This window comes from Gossypium arboreum, chromosome 11, assembly GCF_025698485.1.
Source record: "Gossypium arboreum isolate Shixiya-1 chromosome 11, ASM2569848v2, whole genome shotgun sequence".
Taxonomy (NCBI): Eukaryota; Viridiplantae; Streptophyta; class Magnoliopsida; order Malvales; family Malvaceae; genus Gossypium; species Gossypium arboreum.
In genome coordinates this window covers 58,854,735-58,878,116 of record NC_069080.1, presented here as the reverse complement: position 1 = coordinate 58,878,116, position 23,382 = coordinate 58,854,735, and the positions used below count along the sequence as shown (strand labels likewise).

Here is a 23,382-nt window from a genome sequence, read left to right as displayed (position 1 = left end):
ATGAGATCGAGTCCTCCGACGACGCAAGCGTGATGCTCCGGTGAGTTTTCTCCTTCTTTCTCTTATATTGTTTATACACAGTAGATGAAAATCAAAGGAAAATAAAAATAAAATCAAAAGAAAAATGAGACTTTAAATCACCATAGAAGTATATCTTGATTGGTTTCTATTGATTTTGTATGTATTTCGTGTACAATCTTCTTGAGGAAAAAGAACAAAAAAAAAACCCCTTTACACTTAAAAACGAAGGCTTTTATAGCCAAAATAAAAACGATTTTTGGCTATTTTTGCTCAACTCACAGGTCATGAAGACGTGGGGGAGAACCGGACGTGGGCCGTGCTACACGCGAGTTGGCCGGACGTGGGAGGTGCGCCGACACGCATGGTGGAAGGGAGCAGCGGTTGTTTTCCTTTTTTACTGAAAAGTTAGTTTAGTTTTGGGCCGTTTGGGATCTAGGGTTAGGTTTATTTTGGGCTTAATTGGGTTTGTTGTTTTTGTAAGTTTGGACTCTTCTTTTTTGGATTTTTTTTATGTGGATTATTTGGGTTTTATTTATTGGGCTGGAAATTAAGTAGCCCAGGCTAAATTTGGGACTTACAGTTGCTCCTCTTTGCTCGTTGTAGTGTAACGAGAATGAAGCAAAGACCATAGAAAGGCTAATTTTTCCCGGTCTTGCCACATCTCGCCCTCTTTATCATCATCTTCTTCAAGCAGCCTCATTCTAACCCACTGCATCTTCAGGGGTATAGGAATTGTGCTTTCGATCCATTCTTCATCCTCAGTCTGCTCTATTACGACTTCAAGGAGATAAAACTTGTAATTTTGAGCTTGCTCCACTGCAACTTCAGAGTGATAAGGCTAGTGGCTTAAATCTGTTCCATTGCCGATACATGGAGATAAGATTCGCCATCTTCGATCCTGCTTAGGAAAATAAGATCTGCAATTTTCAGTCTGCTTCTTTGCTACCTTAGGAAAATAAGACTTGTATCTTCAACTTGCTCTCTTGCTACCTCAGAGAGGTAAGGCTAGTGGCTAAAATCTGCTCCATTGCCGATACATGGAGGTAAGACTTGCCATTTTCGATCTGCTCCATAGTCGATACATAGAGATAATATCTATAATTTTCAGTCTGCTTCCTGTAACTTCAGGAAGATAAGACCTGTATCTTCAACTTTCTCTCTTGCTACCTCAGAAAGATAAGGCTGGTGGCTAAAGTCTGCTCCATAGCCGATACATGGAGATAAGATCTGTGATTTTCAGTCTGCTTCTTGCAACTTTAGGAAGATAAGACTTGTATCTTCAACCTGCTCTCTTGCTACCTCAGAGAGATAAGGCTGGTGGCTAAAATCTGCTCCATAGTCGATACATAGAGATAAGACCCGCCAATTTCGATCTGCTTCATAGCCGATACATGGAGATAAGATCTGTAATTTTCAGTCTGCTTCTTGCAACTTTAGGAAGATAAGACTTGTATCTTCAACCTGTTCTTTTGCTACCTCAGAGAGATAAGGCTAGTGGCTAAAATCTACTCCATAGCCGATACATGGAGATAAGACCCACCAATTTCGATCTGCTCTATAGCCGATACATGGAAATAAGATCTGTAATTCTCAGTCTGCTTCCTGCAACTTCAGGAAGATAAGACTTGTATCTTCAACCTGCTCTCTTGCTACCTCAGAGAGATAAGGCTGGTGGCTAAAATCTGCTCCATAGCCGATACATGGAGATAAGACTCGCCATTTTTGATTTGCTCCATAGCTGATACATGGAGATAAGATTCGTAATTTTCACCGATGTCGCTACACTATCCTTTGAGACATGTCCTATAGACTCGGTTTCATATATCTATGCTTATGCCAAATAATTAGGATGCTATGATCGAAATGAATCAAATGCTCCTAACTAGATGTGATGCTTATGTCAAATAATTAGGATGCTATGATCGAAATGAATCAAATGCTCCTAACTAGATGTGTTATGAATGATATGAATGTAGAAACGTCATGAGAATGATTCCCCCTTTTTTTTAAAAAAAACTTAAAGTGTCATCCCTCATTATTCATCAGGGTTTTATCACATCGTATTATGCTACCCTCCTGCTCGACTAGCATTTCCAACGAAACTCACAGAAACAACCAATTTTGCTCAACTGGTTTTCCCCATTGCAACTTCAGGGTCTATTTCACTGTATCTCTAGAACCTAAGATTTGTACCATCTTCAAACCCCTTCTTGTCACCTAGAAACTTTCATTAACTTGGTCTATTACACCACACCCGAGCATCATGACCACATTTACATTAATGATGAATATCATGATCCCCTCTTATGCTTTGGTTGACACAATATCCTGTTTTCTTATTCAATCAATATCTTTGACTGAAGAGATAATCCCAATTTGAACACAAATATTCCACCCCTAAGCTGGGTAAGTTCTAAATTATAATCCTATTTCAGGTTCTTGTACCATTTAGAAACTTCTAGAGTAATATGCAAAACCTCTTTTGTAAAAGTATTATTAGTCTATTAATCGTTATTTCAATACAAGTACGTGAACACAAAGATAAAGGTGGACAAAACTGAATTTTATTAGGAACAACATTCAAGAAAAACAGATTAATCAAGGGAAGCAAATATTGCCAGAGTACAAATAGGTAAAGGGGAACAAAAATGAACACCCTAGATATCGCAGCCTAAGTTCCTCCGTAGGGCCTCCACGAGAACCATTTTGAGCTTATCATGTGCCTAGTAGATCTAACGTATTCTGTCGATGCCCTAAGACATGCGTACATCCTCTTCATTAATTCTAGTATAGCAAGACTACCACCTGCACCATCCTTGGTCAAAATTTAAATTGCCCTTTTTGGGTTTTCAATTCAAAACCTCTTTAGTCTCAAGGCGCCCTTTATGAGTTTTCACCTCGGCCTCTCCTTTTTTTTTTAGTCGCCCTTTGCGGGTTTTCACCTCTTAGGCGAAGTACTTCTTGACTAAATCTGAATTTACTGGGTTAGGCAGGCTCCTACTATCAATCTCAGTTAATATCAGTGCTCCTCTAGAAAAAGCCTTCTTTACCACGTAAGGTCCTTCCCAGTTTGGCATCCATTTCTCTCTGAAATCTTTTTGCATAGGGAGAATTTGTTTCAATACCAAGTCCACCTCACAGAATACTCTCGGGTGAACCTTTTTGTTGTAAGCTCGCATCATTCACTTCTGGTACATTTGACCATAACGGATAGCCTTCAGTCTCTTTTCTTCAATCAAGTTCAGCTGATCATACTGGGACTGAATCCATTCTGCTTCCTCTAGCTTCAACTCTGATAAAACCCAGAGAGAAGGAATTTCAACCTCAATGGGCAAAACTACCTCCATCCCATAAACCAATGAGTAAGGTGTTGCCTCGGTAGAAGTTTTGACAGATGTTCGATACGCATAAAGAGCAAATGGTAACTTTTCATGCCAATCCTTGTAGGTCTCAGTCATTTTCCCCACGATCTTTTTGATATTCTTATTGGCTGCCTCAACCGCACCATTCATTTTTGGGCGATAAGGTGACGAGTTGTGGTGCTTAATCTTGAATTACTTGCAGACCTCCACTATCACGCTGTTATTCAAATTCAACATATTGTCAGATATGATCCTTTCTGGCATGCCATATAGACATATGATTTCTTTTTTTAAGAACTTGCTGACTGCCGACTTTGTGGCGTTGGCATATGAAGTAGCCTCTACCCACTTGGTGAAGTAATCGATGACTACAAAGATGAATCGATGTCCATTAGAAGCCTTCAGTGAAATAGGCCCTATGATGTCCATGCCCCACATTGAGAAAGGACACGGAGAAGTCATGACATGAAGGGGTGAAGGAGGCACGTGGATCTTGTCACCATAAATTTGACATTTATGGCATTTTTTGGCATAGCTGATGCAATCTCTTTCCATTATAGACCAATAGTACCCGAATCTCATAATTTGCCTAGCCATTGTGAACCCATTGGCATGCGTCCCGCAGACACCTTCATGGACTTCTTCCAATATTTTCTTAGCTTCAACAGCATCAACACATCTTAACAGCACCTGATCTTTCCTTATTTTATACAGGATTTCTCCATCTAAGACATAGTCACTGGCTAGCCTTCTCAACGTCCTCTTATTATTTTCAGATGCCTGATCAGGGTATTCACGGCTCTTCACATATCGTAAAATATCATGATACCAAGGATAATCATCTCTCTCCTCTTCGTCGTCTATACTGCAACAATGAGCTGGAGCCTCATAAATACTCATTTGGATCGGCTTCATATTCTCTCGTCCATTTACTCTTATTATAGAAGCTAACGTAGCCAAAGCATCTGCCATCTAGTTTTCGTCTCGTAGGAGATAATAGAAAGTAATATCATCAAACACCTTAATTAAATCCCAAACTAGCTCACGATAGTTAATCAACTTTGGGTCTCTTGTTTCCCATTCACCTCTAAGTTGATAGATCACTAGTGTAGAATCCCCATACACCTCTAATACTTTAATTTTACGCTCGATGGCTATACAGATTCCCATGATACATGCTTTGTACTCTGCTATACTGTTCGTGCAATCAAAATCCAATTTACAAGTGAATGGATAATGATTTCTATTTGGGGATATCAGGACTGCCTCAATTCCATTACCAATAGCGTTTGATGCTCCGTCAAAATTCAGTTTCCACGGATGATCTTCTGAAGTGTCCTCTTCGGTAGTTGCCACATACATTAGATCTTCATTAGGGTAATCAAAGTTCAAAGGATCATAATCTTCTAAAGCTCTGCTGGATAAAAAATCTGCTATTGCACTCCCTTTCACAGCCTTCTAGTTCACATAAACTATGTCAAATTCAGAAAGCAGGATTTGCCACCAGGCCATTCTTCCATTTAGAGCAGTCGACTCCATCATGTACTTTAGAGGGTCTAGTTTTGAGATTAACCAAGTCGTATGGTATAACATGTACTGCCTCAATCTCCTAGTGGTCCAAACCAAAGCACAACATAATTTCTCAATTGACAAGTATCTCATTTCACACTCAGTGAATTTCTTACTGAGGTAGTATATCTCCTTTTCTTTCTTTCCCGTCTCATCATGTTGACCGAGCACACATCCCATTAAATTATCAAATACTGTCAAATACAATATCAATGGCTTACCAGGGCTAGGTGGCATTAGCACCGGGGGATTAGACAAATATTGTTTAAACTTGTCAAAGGTTTTCTGGTACTCATCATCCCACACACCAAGGTTGTGTTTCTTGAGAAGGCGAAATATGGGGTCACAGTTCTCAGTCAGCTGTGAAATGAATTGGGCGATATAATTTAATCTTCCCAAGAAACCTCGAACTTCCTTCTGAGTGTGTGGTGGAGGTAATTTTTGTATAGCCTTGACTTTGTCGGGGTCGAGCTCAATTCTCTTTTCGCTGACTATGAAACCAAGCAGCTTCTCTGACCTAGCTCCAGAAGTATATCTTGATTGCTTTCTATTGATTTTGTATGTATTTCGTGTACAATCTTCTTGAGGAAAAAGAACCAAAAAAAATAACCCCTTTACACTTAAAAACGAAGGCTTTTATAGCCAAAATAAAAGCGGCTTTTGGCTATTTTTGCTCAACTCACAGGTCATGAAGATGTAAGGGAGAACCGGACGTGGGCCGTGCTACACGCGAGTTGGCCGGACGTGGGAGGTACGCCGACGCGCGTGGTGGAAGGGAGCAGCGGCAGTTTTCCTTTTTTGTTGAAAAGTTAGTTTAGTTTTGGGTCGTTTGGGATCTAGGGTTAGGTTTATTTTAGGCTTAATTGGGTTTATTGTTTTTGTAATTTTGGACTCTTCTTTTTTGGATTTTTTTATGTGGATTATTTGGGTTTTATTTATTGGGCTGGAATTAAGTAGCCCGGGCTAAAATTGGGTCTTACAATAATCACAAGTACAAAAGTCTTAAGACTCTACGGTCAAAAACCTAGAAATCAAGTCCGCAACTACATATATATATAAGTTTTTAGTTTAATGAAAAATAATTCGTCAGTTTGTTTATATGTAAAAAAAATTATGAAAAATCTTTTTTGCATTTTCCTGTGTTTATTTCATAGAAAATAGTTTGATCAACGGAAAATGAGCCATTTTTCCTGTAAAGTGACTTATACTTTTGAAAAACGTAAGTTATTTTCCGGAAAAGAGCTCCTCTATAGATAATTTTATTTTTATATAAAATTAACTTAAATTAAGTTTAATATTATTATATTAATAAAAAATTATTTTATTTTCAAAAATATTTAAAATATTGTATTTTTCAATATATTTAAACATACCTATTTAATTATTTATATTTAGTAATACAATAAATTGCTAATATAATTAATATAATTTATTATTTTAATAAATATTTCTATTTTATTTAATAATAAATTTTAAAATAATAATTTTAAATAATTTTCATCACATATTTTTGAAAACATTCAATACTAATATTTTAATAATAAATATTTATTATTCACCAAAATAATAATAAATATTTATTACAATTATAAATATATTAATAATAAATGTTTTGTAGTATAAATGTTAAAATATGTCACGAGGCTCAACATACTTCTCACAAATTTGCAATTTAGTCTTTGTACTTTTTTCATTTTCAAGAATTTAGTCGCTCTACTTTTCAGATTTGAAAATTGTTAATATTGTTAATTTTTTTGTTAATTTTGTTCATATCACATTTTTAAATAAAAGATACTTACTTGGTAATCATGCAACTAAAAAATGAGGTTGTAATGAACCTAAATTTAACAAAATATTTTTAATATATGCAAAAATAATGTAAAATATAAAATTATAGATATAAAATAAACTCAATATATTAAACAATTAAAAGATAAGAAAATTTAGAATGTATGTTTGTTTCATTCAAAACAAATTTTATAAAATATTTTTAAGAAATCTACCAAACAACAAAAATATTTTACAGATTATCCAAACACTAGAAAATATTAATTTTTTCAGAAAAGTAAGTTATTTTTGGAAGTCACTTTCAGTTAAACAAATGGAGCCTTAATCAATAAAATTATATTTTAACCCTTTAAAATTTCGTAATATAATTTTGCCCCCTCCCTAATGCTTTATCCCTTGATCAAGTCATGCATGTTATTAGTATATCTTACATATAATTTAATAAATAAATTTGATGTTGTGTTATTAGTATTCCATGCATTCCGTTTGACACAAATTTTAAAGGAAAACATTAAAATTTTAAAATTAATTCAAGTTTTGGTCAAAATTAAATATAAAAGGTTAATAGAAAATATTTCATTTAAAGTTAACATTTTTAAAATTTAAATAAATGTGAACCACTTACATTAGGATGATCTTAAAATCCTTTTGTAAAAATATTATTATACACCTCATTATTTCAATTTTTAATTAAAGTATTCAAAATTAAATTATTAAAATTTTACTTTTTTGCTTTCCATTTTTTATACCTTTAAAATTATCAATATTGTTGTATCTTTAAAATCGAAACTATACATGAATTTGATTATATGTGAATGGGGCAAAAGAATTAATAGGTTTTTTGGGAAAGAATTAATGGTTTTATTATAATGTTTAATTTGGTTTTCAACTAATTAATATTGTGTTTTGGATTGGGGAAAATCTTTGGTTTGGAAGATCGGTTGAGGAGGTTGAAAAGTATTGGAAATCTAAGTTAGAATTATGTTGAAATTAGAGTAAAGTCATATCTACTGTGGTACTATATAATTGGTGTTTAAAATCCTCCTTATTTCCTTTAAAATAGCTAAATTTTAATACACGAGACTTATTCTCTTATATCATTTAAATTTTCCTAATATACACACGTTTTATTAATTAGTATTTTTTTATAAAATATTTATATTTAAATTGAATCATACAACTATTACCATCTATCATGTTGATTGTCTTTTAAAATTTATTTTATTACAAATTTTAACCATGTTTTCTTTTAACAATTCATTTAATTTTATGTAAAAATAACACATGTTACTAACATTTATCAAATTAATATTATATTAAAAATATAATAAAAGTTAATTAGATTAAAATAATGAAAAGATAAATATAAAATTATCAAAAATCAAACATTAACATTTTTACATTAAAACAAACTAATTTAAATATATATAAAATAAATAATCTGTAAGAAATTATTAATAATATTATTTAAATTATAATATATTGATATTAATATTCAAATTATAATGAATTTTATTAATTTAATATTAAATATTAAATAATTTTAAATTAAATAACATTAATATAATTGATTCTAAAGTAATTAAATACTTTTAAAAATATTTTATAATTACATTACTTTTCAATTCATTAGTGATTTTTTTGAGAAAAATTATTAAAAAACCAATATTATAAATTTAATGTACACAACTGTCCGTGGATTGTATGTAAATACAAACTAATTTTAGAACTATGATATTTGTGTCATACACTCATCTCCAATTCAAATATTTCTTGCATTAAAATGCATGTCAGTAAATTGGACGAAGGATCAAAAGTTAAAACGGTAACATATAATCGAAATAGTAAAAACAGTTTTGAATGGGTAACAAACCGAAACTGATTAAAACTTGAAAATCTATTTTTATCATTGATTTTTTTCTAACTTTTAATATTCTATATATATATATATATATATATATATTAAATTCCTTTTAATTTCTTAAAATATTTGACTTCCGATCTTATATTTACAACATTGAAAACCATCCATGACATATCATTGCTTACAAATGCTGATCAAATATCAAGTCTAATACATCACAAATCTTTCATAATTTGGAATGGCTAATTTTGCCATGGAACTCAGATTCTTGAATTTTATTTTTCCATTAGGACCCAACAATGCGCTAAAATTTCACTATTCCTTGCATTCTTCAAGGAAACACACCCCTATGACTACAACAAATAAAAACTCACCCACACTTTAAACTTATTTTAATTGATCTTTCTGCAATCAAGCCTTATCTCTCCATTGGTACCAGTCAAGGGGTTTATGTTCCCCATCTTTATCATGGCCTTTGCGAAGCTATTAAAGAATTGGCTTTGGCTGCTTGCAAACCTGTTGACAATGGCCACTGTTTCAGCCCCTTTTGTGGAGAACAGTTCTTGGTCGGTTTGAAGCAGTCCCCTACGGTTTTGAAGATCCAAAAAGTACTTGTTGTCGAACGTAAGCGAAGTTTGTTCGTCGAGATCGATCAAACTCGTGACGTCTCCGCCTTTGGGACATAGTTGTCCAAGTGTTTTCGCGTATGTCCCGTTGAGGGTCGGGTCAATTTTCCCTGATACGTTATTGAAATTGTAGAGGCGGTCCATGAATGCAGCACATCGAGCCCTTCCAAATGTGTGAACACCTGAGAACCAATGAGCATTTCATGAAAAATGAAACATATTAAATGTTTGTTCATCGAGTGTATTCCATGTGCTTAGGCTCGGGTTTAATGTTTGTGCTTAACGGACAAAGCGACTAGATCAGTGGAATCAAGTCCCATGCTCTTGAACAGGGTTGCAATAACGGCAAGGCTCTCATGTCCGGTGGGGATGGTTCCAGTTCCTTCCCGGTGTGCGGTCCGACTATCCCTTCTTCCTAGTGGGACTTTCCATGTTGGACCTCCACCCTGCAAACCAAACACACTCTTTAAATAACATTGTTCTACTGCTAATTTGATCAATACAAAAAATCAGTAGCATTAATAACAAAAAAACATACCAAGGAAACAGAAATTTGAGCAGCCAGGGCCAAAATATCAGCACACGAGACGACGCGAGGGCAAGCTTTCTCCAACGCTGTTTTGATATCATCGATAACAGCATATCCATCCGTCGAAAGGTTCGGGGTTTCTGTTTTCTCACTGTCCGTACCGTTCAGCAGTAGCGAGGCATCGCAACCCTGCAAGTACACCGTTAGTGCATGCATGTAAATACATTTTGGTATGAGCTATATATATAATGGGGCAAATATTGTGTTGTTACATGGACGAAACAATCATGAAAGTGAAGGCGAACGAGCTTGGGAAATATCCAAATGTCATTTTGTTCAGCTTGCTGTAGCACACTCCGAACAATGCTGGACACATTGGGGCAGGTTTTGGCGTAATATGTGGCACTGAGTTGAGCATTAGATGCCCCCACCATCATTGCTAGCAGGAAAAGGGAAGTAATCATTTGAAACGAAGACATTCTTTTTTAAAAAAGATGGATTATTATTTGAAAGGAAATTGAGGTACTGTAAGAGACTCCAAAGAAGAACCTTTATATAGAGGTATTCTCATAGCTGGGGTTGCAAGTTGCGCATTTGAGCATATCTGGCATAGGGCAGTGTGAAACATTATTATTTTGATATGATTCTTTGATCACCTTATCAATAATAATGCAAACGCGTGATTGTCATCTCTTTTTTTATTCTCTGACTTTGAAATCCAAGATCCGAAGTTCTTGCGTTTTTTCTTTTTAAAACATCATTTTTACAGGTTTTGTATATCAAGAGCTAAATGATGCTCCACCTCACTTAATGGCCACACATTGTGTACCTATGGGTTTTACTTGTATAGGCCCAAATCTACCCGGGCCCGTACAAACATAAACCAAAATAATAATAAAACCAAACCAGCAGTTCAAGTCTGGTTACAACCAATACAAGCTCAATAACAAAATCAAATACCCATTTACAATAGGGGCTAATGGCCCAAAATCTAAACTTAGGTTTGGCTAAACTAATAAACCTTAGCAGCAAGGAGCGCCGCAGCCCCTAGCCTTTAACGTCGTACAGCCTCCTTGTGCCACAGCCACTCCCACGCCCACACCTCCACGTCAACGAGCCAGACGTGCACACAGTGGCCCGTGCCCGTGCCCGTGCACTGCAAACAAAAAACACGACAGCAACACAAAATAGCAAAAAATAATGTATTTTTTCTTTTGATTTCGGCTATATAAAGCCATAGAAGGCGGATGTATTTTTCTTCTTGATTTTTTTTACGAAATACTGAAATAAAAAAAAAAAAAACCACCAAAATTAAAAGGTGATTTCTGATTCAAGATTCCTGAAGCTTTTGATTTTTTTCTTTCAATTTATTTCCTTTGGCCTTTCGCTTGTGCATTTGAAAACAAAAAAAATAAAGTGAAGCTTTACCAATACGCCGTGGATCCTTGTTGCTTCGTTGAAGATCGAGGTATAGAAGGAACCTTGAGGCTAAAAAAAACATCCCTCAAAGCTTGAAGGCATTGGTCACCGTTTAGGGAGGCGGATCGGTGTTTGAAAGAGGGGATCTAAGGTCTGCTAGTTGAGGAGAAATGGGCTAGGGTTAATTCGGCCAAATTTGGCTTGATTTTAACCTTTGTAAAGGGAAGAAAACGGCACCGTTCAGAGTCAATTGCAATGGCTCCAAAACGGTGCCGTATGGGCAAAAACCCGATGACTCGACCCAGATGCGATCAGATCCGCGCGTTCTAGGTCTTTGAGGGTTAATTACACGATGAGTCCCTCTTTTCTTGTATTGATCTATAATTAGGTTCGATTATGTCTTATTTATTTTTATTTCTTTCCTAGGATTTGAGCAACGTTTTAATTTGATCTTCATTTAAACGCTGTGTTTTGTGAGTTGGGATATTTGCATTTTAAATCCCTATTTATTTAAGCGCAGTTCATTCTAGTCTTTAACTATGTTTAAGTAATTTTATTTGTTTATAAATTGTTCTCTTGATTTATTTTTATTTCAGTTGAGTTTTTTAGTTTAATGATTTTTTTATTTTTTGTATGTTTTTTAAAATATATTATTGCTCATTCTTTTAAAATTATCTTATCACAATTTTTTTATATTAATTCTATATTATTTTAGTTTGTAATTTCTTTTATTCATATATATTAAAATTTCTATTTTACAACTTCTTTATACGTGTCCTTTTGATTTTCAAAATTTATTAAATATCTATTTTAAATAATTTTATATGTCATTATGTTATACATTATTTTTCATATATATTGTCGATTTCATATTGTTTTATGTTCATATTATTTATTTATTTATTTATTTATTTATTTTGGAATTTATTCACACATATATATATATTTTCTTTTTTGTTAAATTTATTTATCGTAATTTATCTCTTTTAAAGATCTTATTTTATATATATATATATATATATATATATATATATATTTGACATCCTCATCTCCTATTTTTATATATGTATTAATTCTATTAAGTTTTTATTCTACGTGCTATCAATTTTAAAACAATATATTTTATTTTAGATTATTTTGGTATTTCATATTTATTTTTATGTAATAGTTATTTAAAACTTCCTTTTCTTCTTTTATTTTAAATTCATTTATTATCACTCAAAAATTGGTTTTATATTTTACTAGTTTGCTATATAAATGTTATAAAATGTATGCATGTATGTATTTGTTTTTGATTGTCAATGTTGTTTGAATATAATGTGTTGGGAAGTCATTATTATTGTTTATTTCAAATTGTATGTTCGAATTGTTATCTTTGTCATTCAATAATATAAATGTTGTAATCATGTATATTTATTTTGTGCTTGATCGTGTGCTTTCTTCTCCAACACATTTGGGCCAATTTTTATTGTTTCATTGTTTTGTACCACATGTGAACTAAGTAAAATGCGTTTTGAGCCGGCTTTACAAATGTTTATTTGAAAATCTCCCAAAACAAAGGCAATGTTTGATGTTTGGAAACTCAAGAAATCGTGCTCTATCGTGCTGGGTTTCGATTTCTCGTTTGTGCAAAATAATCAAATATTCCTTTAGAATTTCACTCTTGTTTTTTAAATTTTAAAACAAGGCAATGTTCAATGTTTGGAAATTCGAGGAATCGTGCCCTACTGTGCTGGGTTTCAGTTTTTCGTTGGACTAAATAATTGGGCATCCTTTTGTAATTTTCAACGTATGAGTTTTTGGAAGTCAAAAATTAATTGTAGTTTCGAAGGTATAAATGATCATGTCCTATCGTGCTAGATGTGATGCTGTATTCCTTTGAAACAAGAGGATTTTGATGAACAACTTGAGTCATTCAAATGTTTTAAAAGGAACCATATTTCAAAATATTTTAAAACTTAGACATAAGGACATTATTTAATCAATTTGGTGCCAATTTTGGGCGTAGTGAGGGTGCTAATCCTTCCTCATACGTAATTGGCTTCCGAACCCGTTTTTTCAAATTTTCGTAGGCCAAAATTGATTTAAATGGAATAAAATGTTTTATTAGGTGATCCAATCACACCTAAACAAAAAGGATTGATGGCGACTCCACACCTTGTTTTAAAGTCAATCCCCGCTTTTTTTCAAACAAAAAATGGTTTCGACAGCTTGGCGACTCCACTGGGGACTGAACAAGAGAGTCAAACCATAAAATCGATTATTTTCTGTCCTTTTGTCTAAAATTAAAAATTTGATTTGAAAATCATGATTCTTTGTTGCATTCGTTTGTATGATTGTTGTTTGAGTCTTGTAGTGTACTTTTGCATTGCATTGCATGACCGTTATAGTCACACCTTCTAAGTGGGAGTGAGAAACTACGCCTTCGTGAGGTTTTCATCTCCGCATGGGCTAGTAGGTTACTTTCGGGATACATCCGTACCTATTATTTCGTGAGATTTTCATCTCCACATGGTCATAGGGAAATGTATTCCCCTGAACTGAACTCGATCCATATGAGCCTATAATAGGTGAGGATGGAGGAATCTGCTGGTTTAGGTACTCTTTCTCTAGAACCGAGATACATATAGTGAACCCTGACAGTCCACCTTAGGTAGAACCTTGTCCAAGTTTAGTGGTCACCCGAATAGGTACTTTATTTGTTATTTATTTCTGTACAAACGTGTTTTGTTTTTATTTGTTTATGACTGCATTGCATTACATCATCATAGAAAAGAGGTGTTGATTCATATTTGATTACTAAATAGAACAGTTTGTCATAAGAAAACGAATTTCTTGATAAAGTGGATTATAAAATGGTTGTCCGAATATGGTTCAAGTAAACACAACGAAAAAAGGCTGATGGTTCGTGGAGGAAAACAAGACTTTACCTGAGGATTCAAGCCGATAAAGATTGTTTGAAAGCCGTCACCTCCCAACTTGCTTAAAAGAGCTAACCAATATCGCGAGGATAATAAGTCGCAATCTGGATCAAGTAAAAAGGAGCTAGTGAAGGCATTTATTGGAAGCTTGCGAGATTTGAATTTTACGAAGAAAAAGGATTGGTGTCTTCGCCTGGAATATGAAAACAAGGCCATATATGTAATCCGTTTTATGTAAAGGAATTTGTTTTTTAGAAAAGTTGTTCTAATGGAATTGAATTCAAAATCAATGCCTTTCTTTCTTTTGCGTTCATTCCATGCATTTGCATTGCATTGCATCATTTTCATCAAACTTCTACAAAAGGGACCCTAATTAGGTAAAATTATTTCAGTTAATCTGGGAACTGACAAAGTTCAAACGACTAAGCTTCTTTACGATACATGGAAAAAGATTAAAGATATGGATCAAAAGCTGGAAAGACTCGAACAACTTTAGAGAGAGATGTAAGACAAGCTACAAATGCAAATGCAAGAGCAGCTAGCTAAAGTTCAACAAGACATGATGAACGAAATGTTAGAGTCTTAAAGAATCAGTTGACTCAACTGTTGGATGGAAGACTGGATAAAAGAAAAAGCTCCATGATCAATACTAGAAAAGACAATGAGGAGCCTCTCTACCCTCAGGGTTTTACCTTGACGAATGCTCAGACATGTTCGCAAGGTGTACCCATTGCTATCAGATCTCAGTAATGTCAAGTCGGTACCTCTGCACCAGTGAATTACCCGATTGGCTTAGGCTTCAATTTCAGGGGGCAATCCAACCACTCTTGTAGTTCCTGATTTGGACGAAATGGAAAAAGTAAAGATGGAACTGCCAAAACAACTTGAGGATTGGTATAAGAGGTTGGAGGAAAAAGTTAAGGCAATGGAGAATGTTGACTACTATTATTGGGTTGACGCTAAGGATTTGAGTTTGGTCCCCGATCTAGTATTCCCACCAAAATTTAAGGTTCCAAAGTTTGAAAAGTACAATGGGACTAATTGTCAAATCACAATATTCTGTCGAAGAATGACAGGATATGTTAATAACGATCAACTATACATTGCTTCCAAGACAGTCTGATCGGGTCAGCATCTAAATGGTACAATCAATTGAGTCGTGCTAAAATCAATTCATTGAAGGACTTAGCACAAGCTTTTATGAAATAGTATAACCATGTAACAGACATGGCACCCGATAGAATTACCCTGCAAAATATGGAAAAGAAACAAAATGAGAGCTTCAGGCAATATGCCCAAAGATGGAGAGAGGTAGCAACACAAGTCCAGCCACCTCTTCTGGAAAAGGAGACCACGATGCTTTTCATCAATACTCTGAAAGCCTATTCATTAATTATATGTTGGGAAGCACTACTCTGAGCTTTTCAGATATAGTAATGTCTGGTGAGATGATCGAAAATACGGTAAGAAGTGGGCAGAGAGATGTGGGAGAAAGTGCCAAAAGGTCAACCCGAGAAATAAGGAAAATGAAGTGAACATCGTGAGCATGCCTTCCTGTCAATGTAGACCAGCCGAGGGCTGTAACCATTAATTATCTAGGCTCTTTAAGGTAAGAGTCCAACTCGAGGCCACATACAGAAAGGCTTCGGTTTACACCTATTTCGATGTCATTTAAGGAATTGTATCAGAATATTTTTTATGTGCATGTGGTGTCTCCGTTCTACTCGGAACCTGTGCAACCCCCATTCCCAAAATAGTATAATGAGAATGCTCAATGCGAGTACCACGCGGGAATAGCGGGGCACTCAATTGAAAACTGCACTACATTTAAAAATTTGATCGAAAGGTTCATTGAAATGGGAATCTGATGATTCCTCAGAACCTAATTGCTCTGACCATGAAGTAAATGCAATATTTGAAAGTAGGGGCAAAGGAGTTGTGACGCCTTGAACAAGTCAAAAGCCTGGAAGGAATATTGGGGAATGAATAACATATCCAATGAGGGAACCGGGGAATAAAAGTTTCCAAACCCTTATGTACTTAGGGGTGTTTTGAGTGATGAGACTGTAGAAGAGATCTCTGCATTTTTAGAGCTAATCTAGAGTAATGTTCAAAACACGCTTGTTGCTTTAAGCCTAGGGGTAATAAGAATCCTTTTATGAAATAGGCTTGTGTTAAAAATCTTTATTTCAATCAAAATGCATCTGTTTGAGTAAATGTTCTTTCATTCTTGATATATTCTTTTGCTCTTTGGACTGCCTTTTAAATATACATTTATTCTTCAGTCATGATCATACCATACAAATAATCATCCTTAGAATCATTTATTCTTTGGAATTTGCCTTTGAAACTACAATAGGTCCCCAGATATCAACGACATGAGCAATGCTGTAACTGACTCCCTTTTGGGGTGAGATATGTGTTTAAGCATATCTCAGAACTTTGAAGATGATAGAGATGGTGACTTATTTCCTGATTTGTTAAGGACGGTAGAATAAGATGAAAAATAGATCTTACTTTACGAAGGGTCAATGGACATTATGAGCAAGAGGTAAAGATCGAAGCCTGAGTCACCACAAAGACAAAGCGAATCGTCATTGAATTATTCCAAGAATTCAAAGATTTTATCGCATAATCATGTCAGGATATACTTGGGATACTAAGACTTGTGGATGCTAAAAAATGTCTATACGGGTGTTAGAAGGACACATGTTAATGGTTTCATGGCAGCCACGCTAATCATGAGGTTTGGGTATTGTTGATCCACCATGGAAGGGGATTGCACTAGTTAAGCTGTATTTAAGGAGACAAGATTCATGTGCCTCATTCATTTCTTCACAAACTTTCTCTATGTGGGGCATGGGTGTTATTAGACCATTCTTATCTAATATACATCGATTCACCTTGGCAGTTATTGATTACTTCATGAAAAGGGTGAAGGTCGCTTCATAAGCCAATATTACAAGGTTGATAATCATCAAATTTCAAAGAAAAAAAAAGAGTTGCTGACAAGTAATGTAAAAAAAAATCATGTCTAATACAATTGCACGATGTCAAAAGTTTGCAGTCTGTTCAAAGATCAGGCACCATATCACAGTGCAGCAAAGACATCTAAAAAGAAAAACAACAGTACAAAAATAGAAAAAAGAAAAGGAAAAACAATAAAACAATAAAACAAAGGTCATAGTGAAAGGCGACCGAGTCTTGTAAGGATTGGTATAAAGAAGTTACCATTTACCCTCCATGCTTATCGAACATCGGTCAGCTTCGCTGGGGCAACACATTGCTCATTGGTTTATGAGATAGAAACGATTTTGAAGGCGAGATTCTTTTTCTCCGATTTTGTCAAAGTTGAAGTTGGATAAGGCAGAATGGATCTAAGCTCGATATGATTAGTTGAATTCGAAAAGAGGAGATTCTGTCATGGTCCAATACACCAGAAATGAATGACATGAGAAAATTCCATAAGGGGAACTTGATATTGAAGAAGATCCTTCCTATACAAAAGGACTTCAAAGGAAGAAATACGCTGAACTAAGAGAGACCTTATGTAGTAAAGAAGGCTTATTTTAGAGGAGTATTGATATTGACCAAAAGGATTTGCCCAGTTCGAGGAATTCAATATGTAGTCAAAGAGTATTCCACCTAAAATGGGAGAGGCCAAGGTGAAAACCTGCAAAGGGCGCCTTGAGACCTTAAAAAAAAAGATCGAAATAAAAAATCAAAATCAAACAAAAAAAAAGAAGAATCAAAATAAAAAAGAAGAAAGAAAAGGAGAGGCCAAGGCGAAAACCCGCAAAGGGCGCTTTGAGACCGAAGGGGATTTGAGTTGAAAACCTGAAAAGGGCGGCTCAAATTTGGATCAAAATGGGGCATACAGTACTCTTGCTATGCCTAAATTAACAATGAAAGAAGTATGCTACATCTTGGGGCATCGACAAAGTACTTTGGATCCCCTAAACACAGATTGAGCTCAAAATGGTCCTCAAGAAGTTGCCACAGAGAAGTTTAAGCAGCGATATCTGGGGCACCTAGTTTTTCATTTTACCCATTTTGAATTTGCTATCCTTTATTACGTTATTTTTTTCAAGATATGTCCCAATAAATTTCCTTTTTAATTGCATTTGCGATCCTTGATTAACTTACTTGCTTCGAGCTATGCTCCTAGTTAATTTCCTTCTGGTCCATTGTTATGATCTTTTTCAAGCATTTTGCATTGAAATAACAATTAGTGGGCTAATAATACTTTCATAAAAGGAGTTTCGAATATTACTTTGGAAGCTTCTAAATAATACAAGAACCTGAAACAGGATTATTGTTTAGAACTCACCAAGCCTAAGGGTTGGAAATATTGGAGAAAGATGATTATCTCTTTGGACTTTTTATTGGTTGAACAAAAAGATAAGACATTTTATCGGTGATACAACCTCGAAAAATAACGAGCAATGACAACCCAAGTGTAAAAAGGGATTATTCTCGGGAAAAGAAAAATGATACTCTGCATTCATGCAAATATCAGGCATATATATTTGTTCCTTACACCCAGGGAATGGTGTAACATATCAAATTGATTGAAGATGATGCAAATCCTATACCTCTGAGTTGCCACAGGATGGATAGAAGAAATCAAATGATTATTCTCCTGAGATTGCAGTGGGAAGTTCAAACTTTATGTCCTAGAAGTTACAATGTAAAGGACTCTGAAATTACAGCGGGGCAAGCTTGCTAAGCAGAATATGATTGTTTCTTTGGGTTTTCTGTCAAGAACACCAGCCGAACAAGATGACAGCATAATAAATCAGTGATAGTACCTTGCTGAACAACGAGCGATGATACCTTAAGCTTTTAAAAAAAAAGAGGGATCATTCTCATTTATGCATTCATATATCATTTATAACACATCTAGTTAGGGCATTTGATTTATTTCGATCATAGCATCCTAATTATTTGACATAAGGTTCACATCATTTGATTCATTTCAATCATAGCATCCTAATTATTTGGCATAAGCATAGATACATGAGACCGATTTTACAGATCATGTCCCTAGAGGACAGTTTAGTGATATCGGTGAATTCACAGGTCTTGTCTCCCTAGGCAGTAGTAGAGCAAACCAAAGGCGGCAAATATTATCTCCATGTATTGGTGATGGAGCATATTAAAGATAGCAGATCTTGTCTCCCTGAAGTTACAGTGGAGTAGATCGAAGCCACAATCATTATCTCTCTAAAGTTGCAGTAGAGCAGGGTGAAAATACGCAAACCTTATCTCCCTGAAGTTGTAGTAGAGCAGACTAAAGATAGCAGATCTTGTCTCTCTAAAGTTGCAGTGGAGTAGATCGAAGCCACAATCTTTATCCCTCTAAAGTTGCAGTAGAGCAGGATAAAAATACGCAAACCTTATCTCCTTGAAGTTGCAGTGGAGTAGACTGAAGATAGCAGATCTTGTCCCCCTGAAGTTGCAGTGGAGCAGATCGAAGCCACAAACCTTATCTTCCTGAAGTTACAGTTGTAACACCCCTTACCCATTTTCCACATCGAAATAGGGTACGAGGTATTACCAGCTCATAATATATATCATTAAACGAAACCGAAATAGAAATATGTCAACCAAATAGATAATGTATCATTATAACATATGTCTTGAACAATATTAGCCAACTTCAATGGCTTATACAAAATAATTTGGTTAAATAATGTAACCAATATTTTAAACCTAGGCAATTATGACACGTAACAAAATAACGAAGCCTACTATACATGCCATAATTCAAAAGAAATGTTTAGTTCAAATACCCAAAAGTATTGATAGTGTGGTAGATCTTCAACGATCCTTAACTCCCGAGCAATGCCGGACGACACTATAAGACAAAAGAGAGAAAAGAAAGTAAGCTTATATAGCTTAGTAAGTAAGTATATAAATAATAATTAAAGAATCTAATATGTTTACACATTAACTCAAGTGTATCTACTTTTAATTTCAATATTTACTCCACTTTGATTGAGCTGTCTCTCCTATGTCATGTTCACTAAATAAATCATAACTCGAGTTACAAAACTCGAAATTCAAATCCGTAAAATTTTCCTAAAACTAGACTCATATAAATTGTTACTAACTTTTTTCTAGAATTTTTGGTCCAGCCAATTAGTACAGTTTATTAGTTAAAGTTTCCCCTATTATACAGCTTGACTGATCTGACCTCTATTCACTACGAGTTGAATTTCTCCCAGTACACAATTAAAATAGCCATGAAACATGTTTCATTTAAAACTAGACTCAATAATGAATCTATAAATATAAACTATATGTATTAATAATTTTTTACAATTTTAATGATTTATAAAAGTCAGATAAGGGGATCATATAGTCAATCTGAACAAGTCACACACAAATATAAATTTCTCAAAATATAGAGTTTCTTTTCTTTCTATGTTTCTTTTATATGAAAATAGACTCATTGAGCTTTAATTTCATATCTCATTCAGCCTCTAATTAAATTTATACTATTTTTGGTGATTTTTCAAAGTCACGTCACTACTACTGTCCAAAACAGTATTATTACAAATTCACTCTTTCACACTTTCTTTGTATTAACCTCACTTAGCATACATATCACAATTCATTTTCACCACATTTCATACATCACAAGTATAAGTCCATGATTACAATGCCACCGTAATATTATCCCGTTGAACAATTCAGATCAATCCTCGATACTTGATGGTTTCAGCACACTGCCCCACTATCATATTTCATATAATTCGGCTCTCTTGTACACATGGTGAACACTTAGTACCACCCATGTGACCTAGCCAATTTATCTCGTAGCTTTTTTGTCTACATGGTGTCCTTCACTTGGAATCACACATGCGACCTAGCTACATTTATCTCTCCCGTAGCTCTCTTGTCTACATGGGATACATCCCGTATCACACATGTGACCTAGCTACTACATAGTATCTCGTAGCTTTCTTGTACACATGATGTGCACTCAGCACCATACATGTGACCTAGCTACGCTCCATCTATATTATTCAATCTTTCCGAATGTTCAACCGGGATTTCTCTCTCTATTACTTATTTCCATTCCTCTAATAGTCTATTTATGTTTCAAAATTAGCTAAAATACATATAATAGGCTGAAATATAAAAATGTAAATGAAGTTAATGTATTATTTACATACAAACTTACCTCGGTGCAAAATATAGAAATTTTGCAATTTAGTCCAAAACCTTTTCCTTCCCACGCTCGAGATCGATTCCACGCCTTTCTTGATCTATAACAACACATTTAGCTCATTTAACACTCATACTATTTATTTCAATCCAAAAATCACATTATGGAAAAATTACATTTTGCCCCTAACTTTACAAAATTATGATTTTTCCCTAGGCTCGGAATTTAATTTCAGCCCTTATTATTATGTTTTATGACATGCTGATCATTTTTCCCTTCTATGACAACATCAAATTCTCACTCTAACACATAGTTATGAACAATAGGTATTTTTACCAATTATGCCGTTTTGCTCGTTTTCGCTAAAAATCACTTAGAAAAGATCGTTCTCCTAACTTCAAACATTCATATTCTACCATAAAACATCAAAATACATGCATATCATTCATAGGTAAAATTTTAAACATAAACCCTGGCTCGAAATAATGGTAGAAATAGGTAGACCGAGCTACGAGGATTTCAAAATGTAAAGAACATTAAAAGCGGGCTTGAATGCACTTACTATTGAGCTTGAAAGCTTGGGAAAACCCTAGCTATGGAGAACATGTAAGTTTCGCCAAGCTTGAATGAAGATGAACACATTTTGTGTTATTTTTCCCATTTTATTTCATTTAATATACAAATGACCAAAATACCCTTACTACTAAACTTTCTTAAAATTCCATCCATGTCCTAATTTTTGTCCATATAAAGTATAATGGTCTAATTGCCATTTAATGACCTCTACTTAAAACCCCCATTTCAATCAAGTACTTTATGAACTAGAACACACATTTTTTTTACCTATTTCAATTTAGTCTAAATATCAAATTAAACACCCAATCGATAAAATTTCGCAACAAAATTTTCACACAATTATGAAATCATAATATAAACACTTAAACTTAATCAAAATAATTTCTTTCAACCTCAAATTCGTGGTTTCGAAACCACTATTCCATTTTGGCCCTAAATCGGGCTGTTACAACAGTGGAGCAGACTGAAGATAGCAGATCTTATCCCCCTGAAGTTGTAGTGGAGCAGACTGAAGATTGAAGACCTTATCTCCCTGAAGTTACAGTGGAGCAGGTTGAAGTAGTAAGTCTTATCTCCTTGAAGTTGCAGTGGAGCAGACTAAAGTTAGTGAATCTTATTTCCCTAAAGATGTAATGGAATAGATTAAAGCCATAAATAAACAGATATTATCTCTCTGAAGTTGCAGTAGAGTAGATCATAGCAAACCTTATCTCCCTGAAGTTGCAGTGGAGCAGGTTGAAGTGCAAGTCTTATCTTCCTGAAGTTGCAGTGGAGCAGACCAAAGATTGAAGACCTTATCTCCCTGAAGTTACAGTGGAGTAGTTGCAGTAGAGAAGATTAAAAGCTACAAGGCTAGTCTCTCTAGAGTTACAATGTAGTAGATTGGAACGACAATTCCTATACCCCTGAAGTTGTAGAGAATTCGAACATGGCTACCTCGAAGAAGAAGAGCACAAAGAAGTCATGATTCAGCGAGATCGGGCAAAATTGGTCCTCTTTGAAGTCTTTGCTCTATTCTCGTTACACGACAATGAGCAAAGAGGGGCAGCTGTATAGGCCCAAATCTCCCGGGCTCGTACAAACATAAACCAAAATAATAATAAAACCGAACCAGTAATCCAAGTTCAGTTACAACCAATACAAGCCAAATAACAAACCCAAATACCCATTTACAACAGAGACTAATGGCCCAAAATCTAAACCTAGGTTTGACTAAACTAGTAAACCTTAGCAGCAAGGAGCGCCGCAGCCCCCAGCCTTTAGCGCCGTACAGCCTCCTTGTGCAACAGCCACGCCCACGCCCACGCCTCCACGTCAACGAGCTGTACGCCACAGTTGGCCTCGTACCCCGTACCTGCAAACAAAAAACACGACAGCAGCACAAAATAGCAAAAAATGATGTATTTTTCTTTTGATTTCGGCTATATAAAGCCATAGAAGGCGGATGTATTTTTCTTCTTGATTTTTTTTACGAAATACTGAAATAAAAAAAAGCCACCAAAATTAAAAGGTGATTTTTGATTCAAGATT

The 23,382-nt window shown here is 34.8% G+C and overlaps 1 protein-coding gene across 1 annotated transcript; it reads right to left on the bottom strand.

Moving 5' to 3' along the window:
- Nucleotides 1–8,836: 8,836 nt before the first annotated feature.
- Nucleotides 8,837–10,238, bottom strand: LOC108472938 (peroxidase A2-like). Its single transcript, XM_017774505.2, has 4 exons — nt 10,032–10,238; nt 9,769–9,948; nt 9,518–9,676; nt 8,837–9,416 (listed from the first exon to the last, which is right to left on the bottom strand). The coding sequence occupies exons 1-4, from the start codon at nt 10,236–10,238 to the stop codon at nt 8,997–8,999; spliced, it is 966 nt and encodes a 321-aa protein (XP_017629994.1). The 3' UTR covers nt 8,837–8,996.
- Nucleotides 10,239–23,382: the final 13,144 nt, after the last annotated feature.

Excerpts from the sequence above, each read along its gene's own strand:
- LOC108472938 (XM_017774505.2), bottom strand. The coding sequence starts at position 10,238 with ATGTCTTCGTTTCAAATGATTACTTCCCTTTTCCTGCTAGCAATGATG. Across the intron at positions 9,949-10,031 it reads TTCATGATTGTTTCGTCCAT|GGTTGCGATGCCTCGCTACT; the intron begins GTAACAACACAA and ends GTGTACTTGCAG. Across the intron at positions 9,677-9,768 it reads CTCAAATTTCTGTTTCCTTG|GGTGGAGGTCCAACATGGAA; the intron begins GTATGTTTTTTT and ends TTTGGTTTGCAG.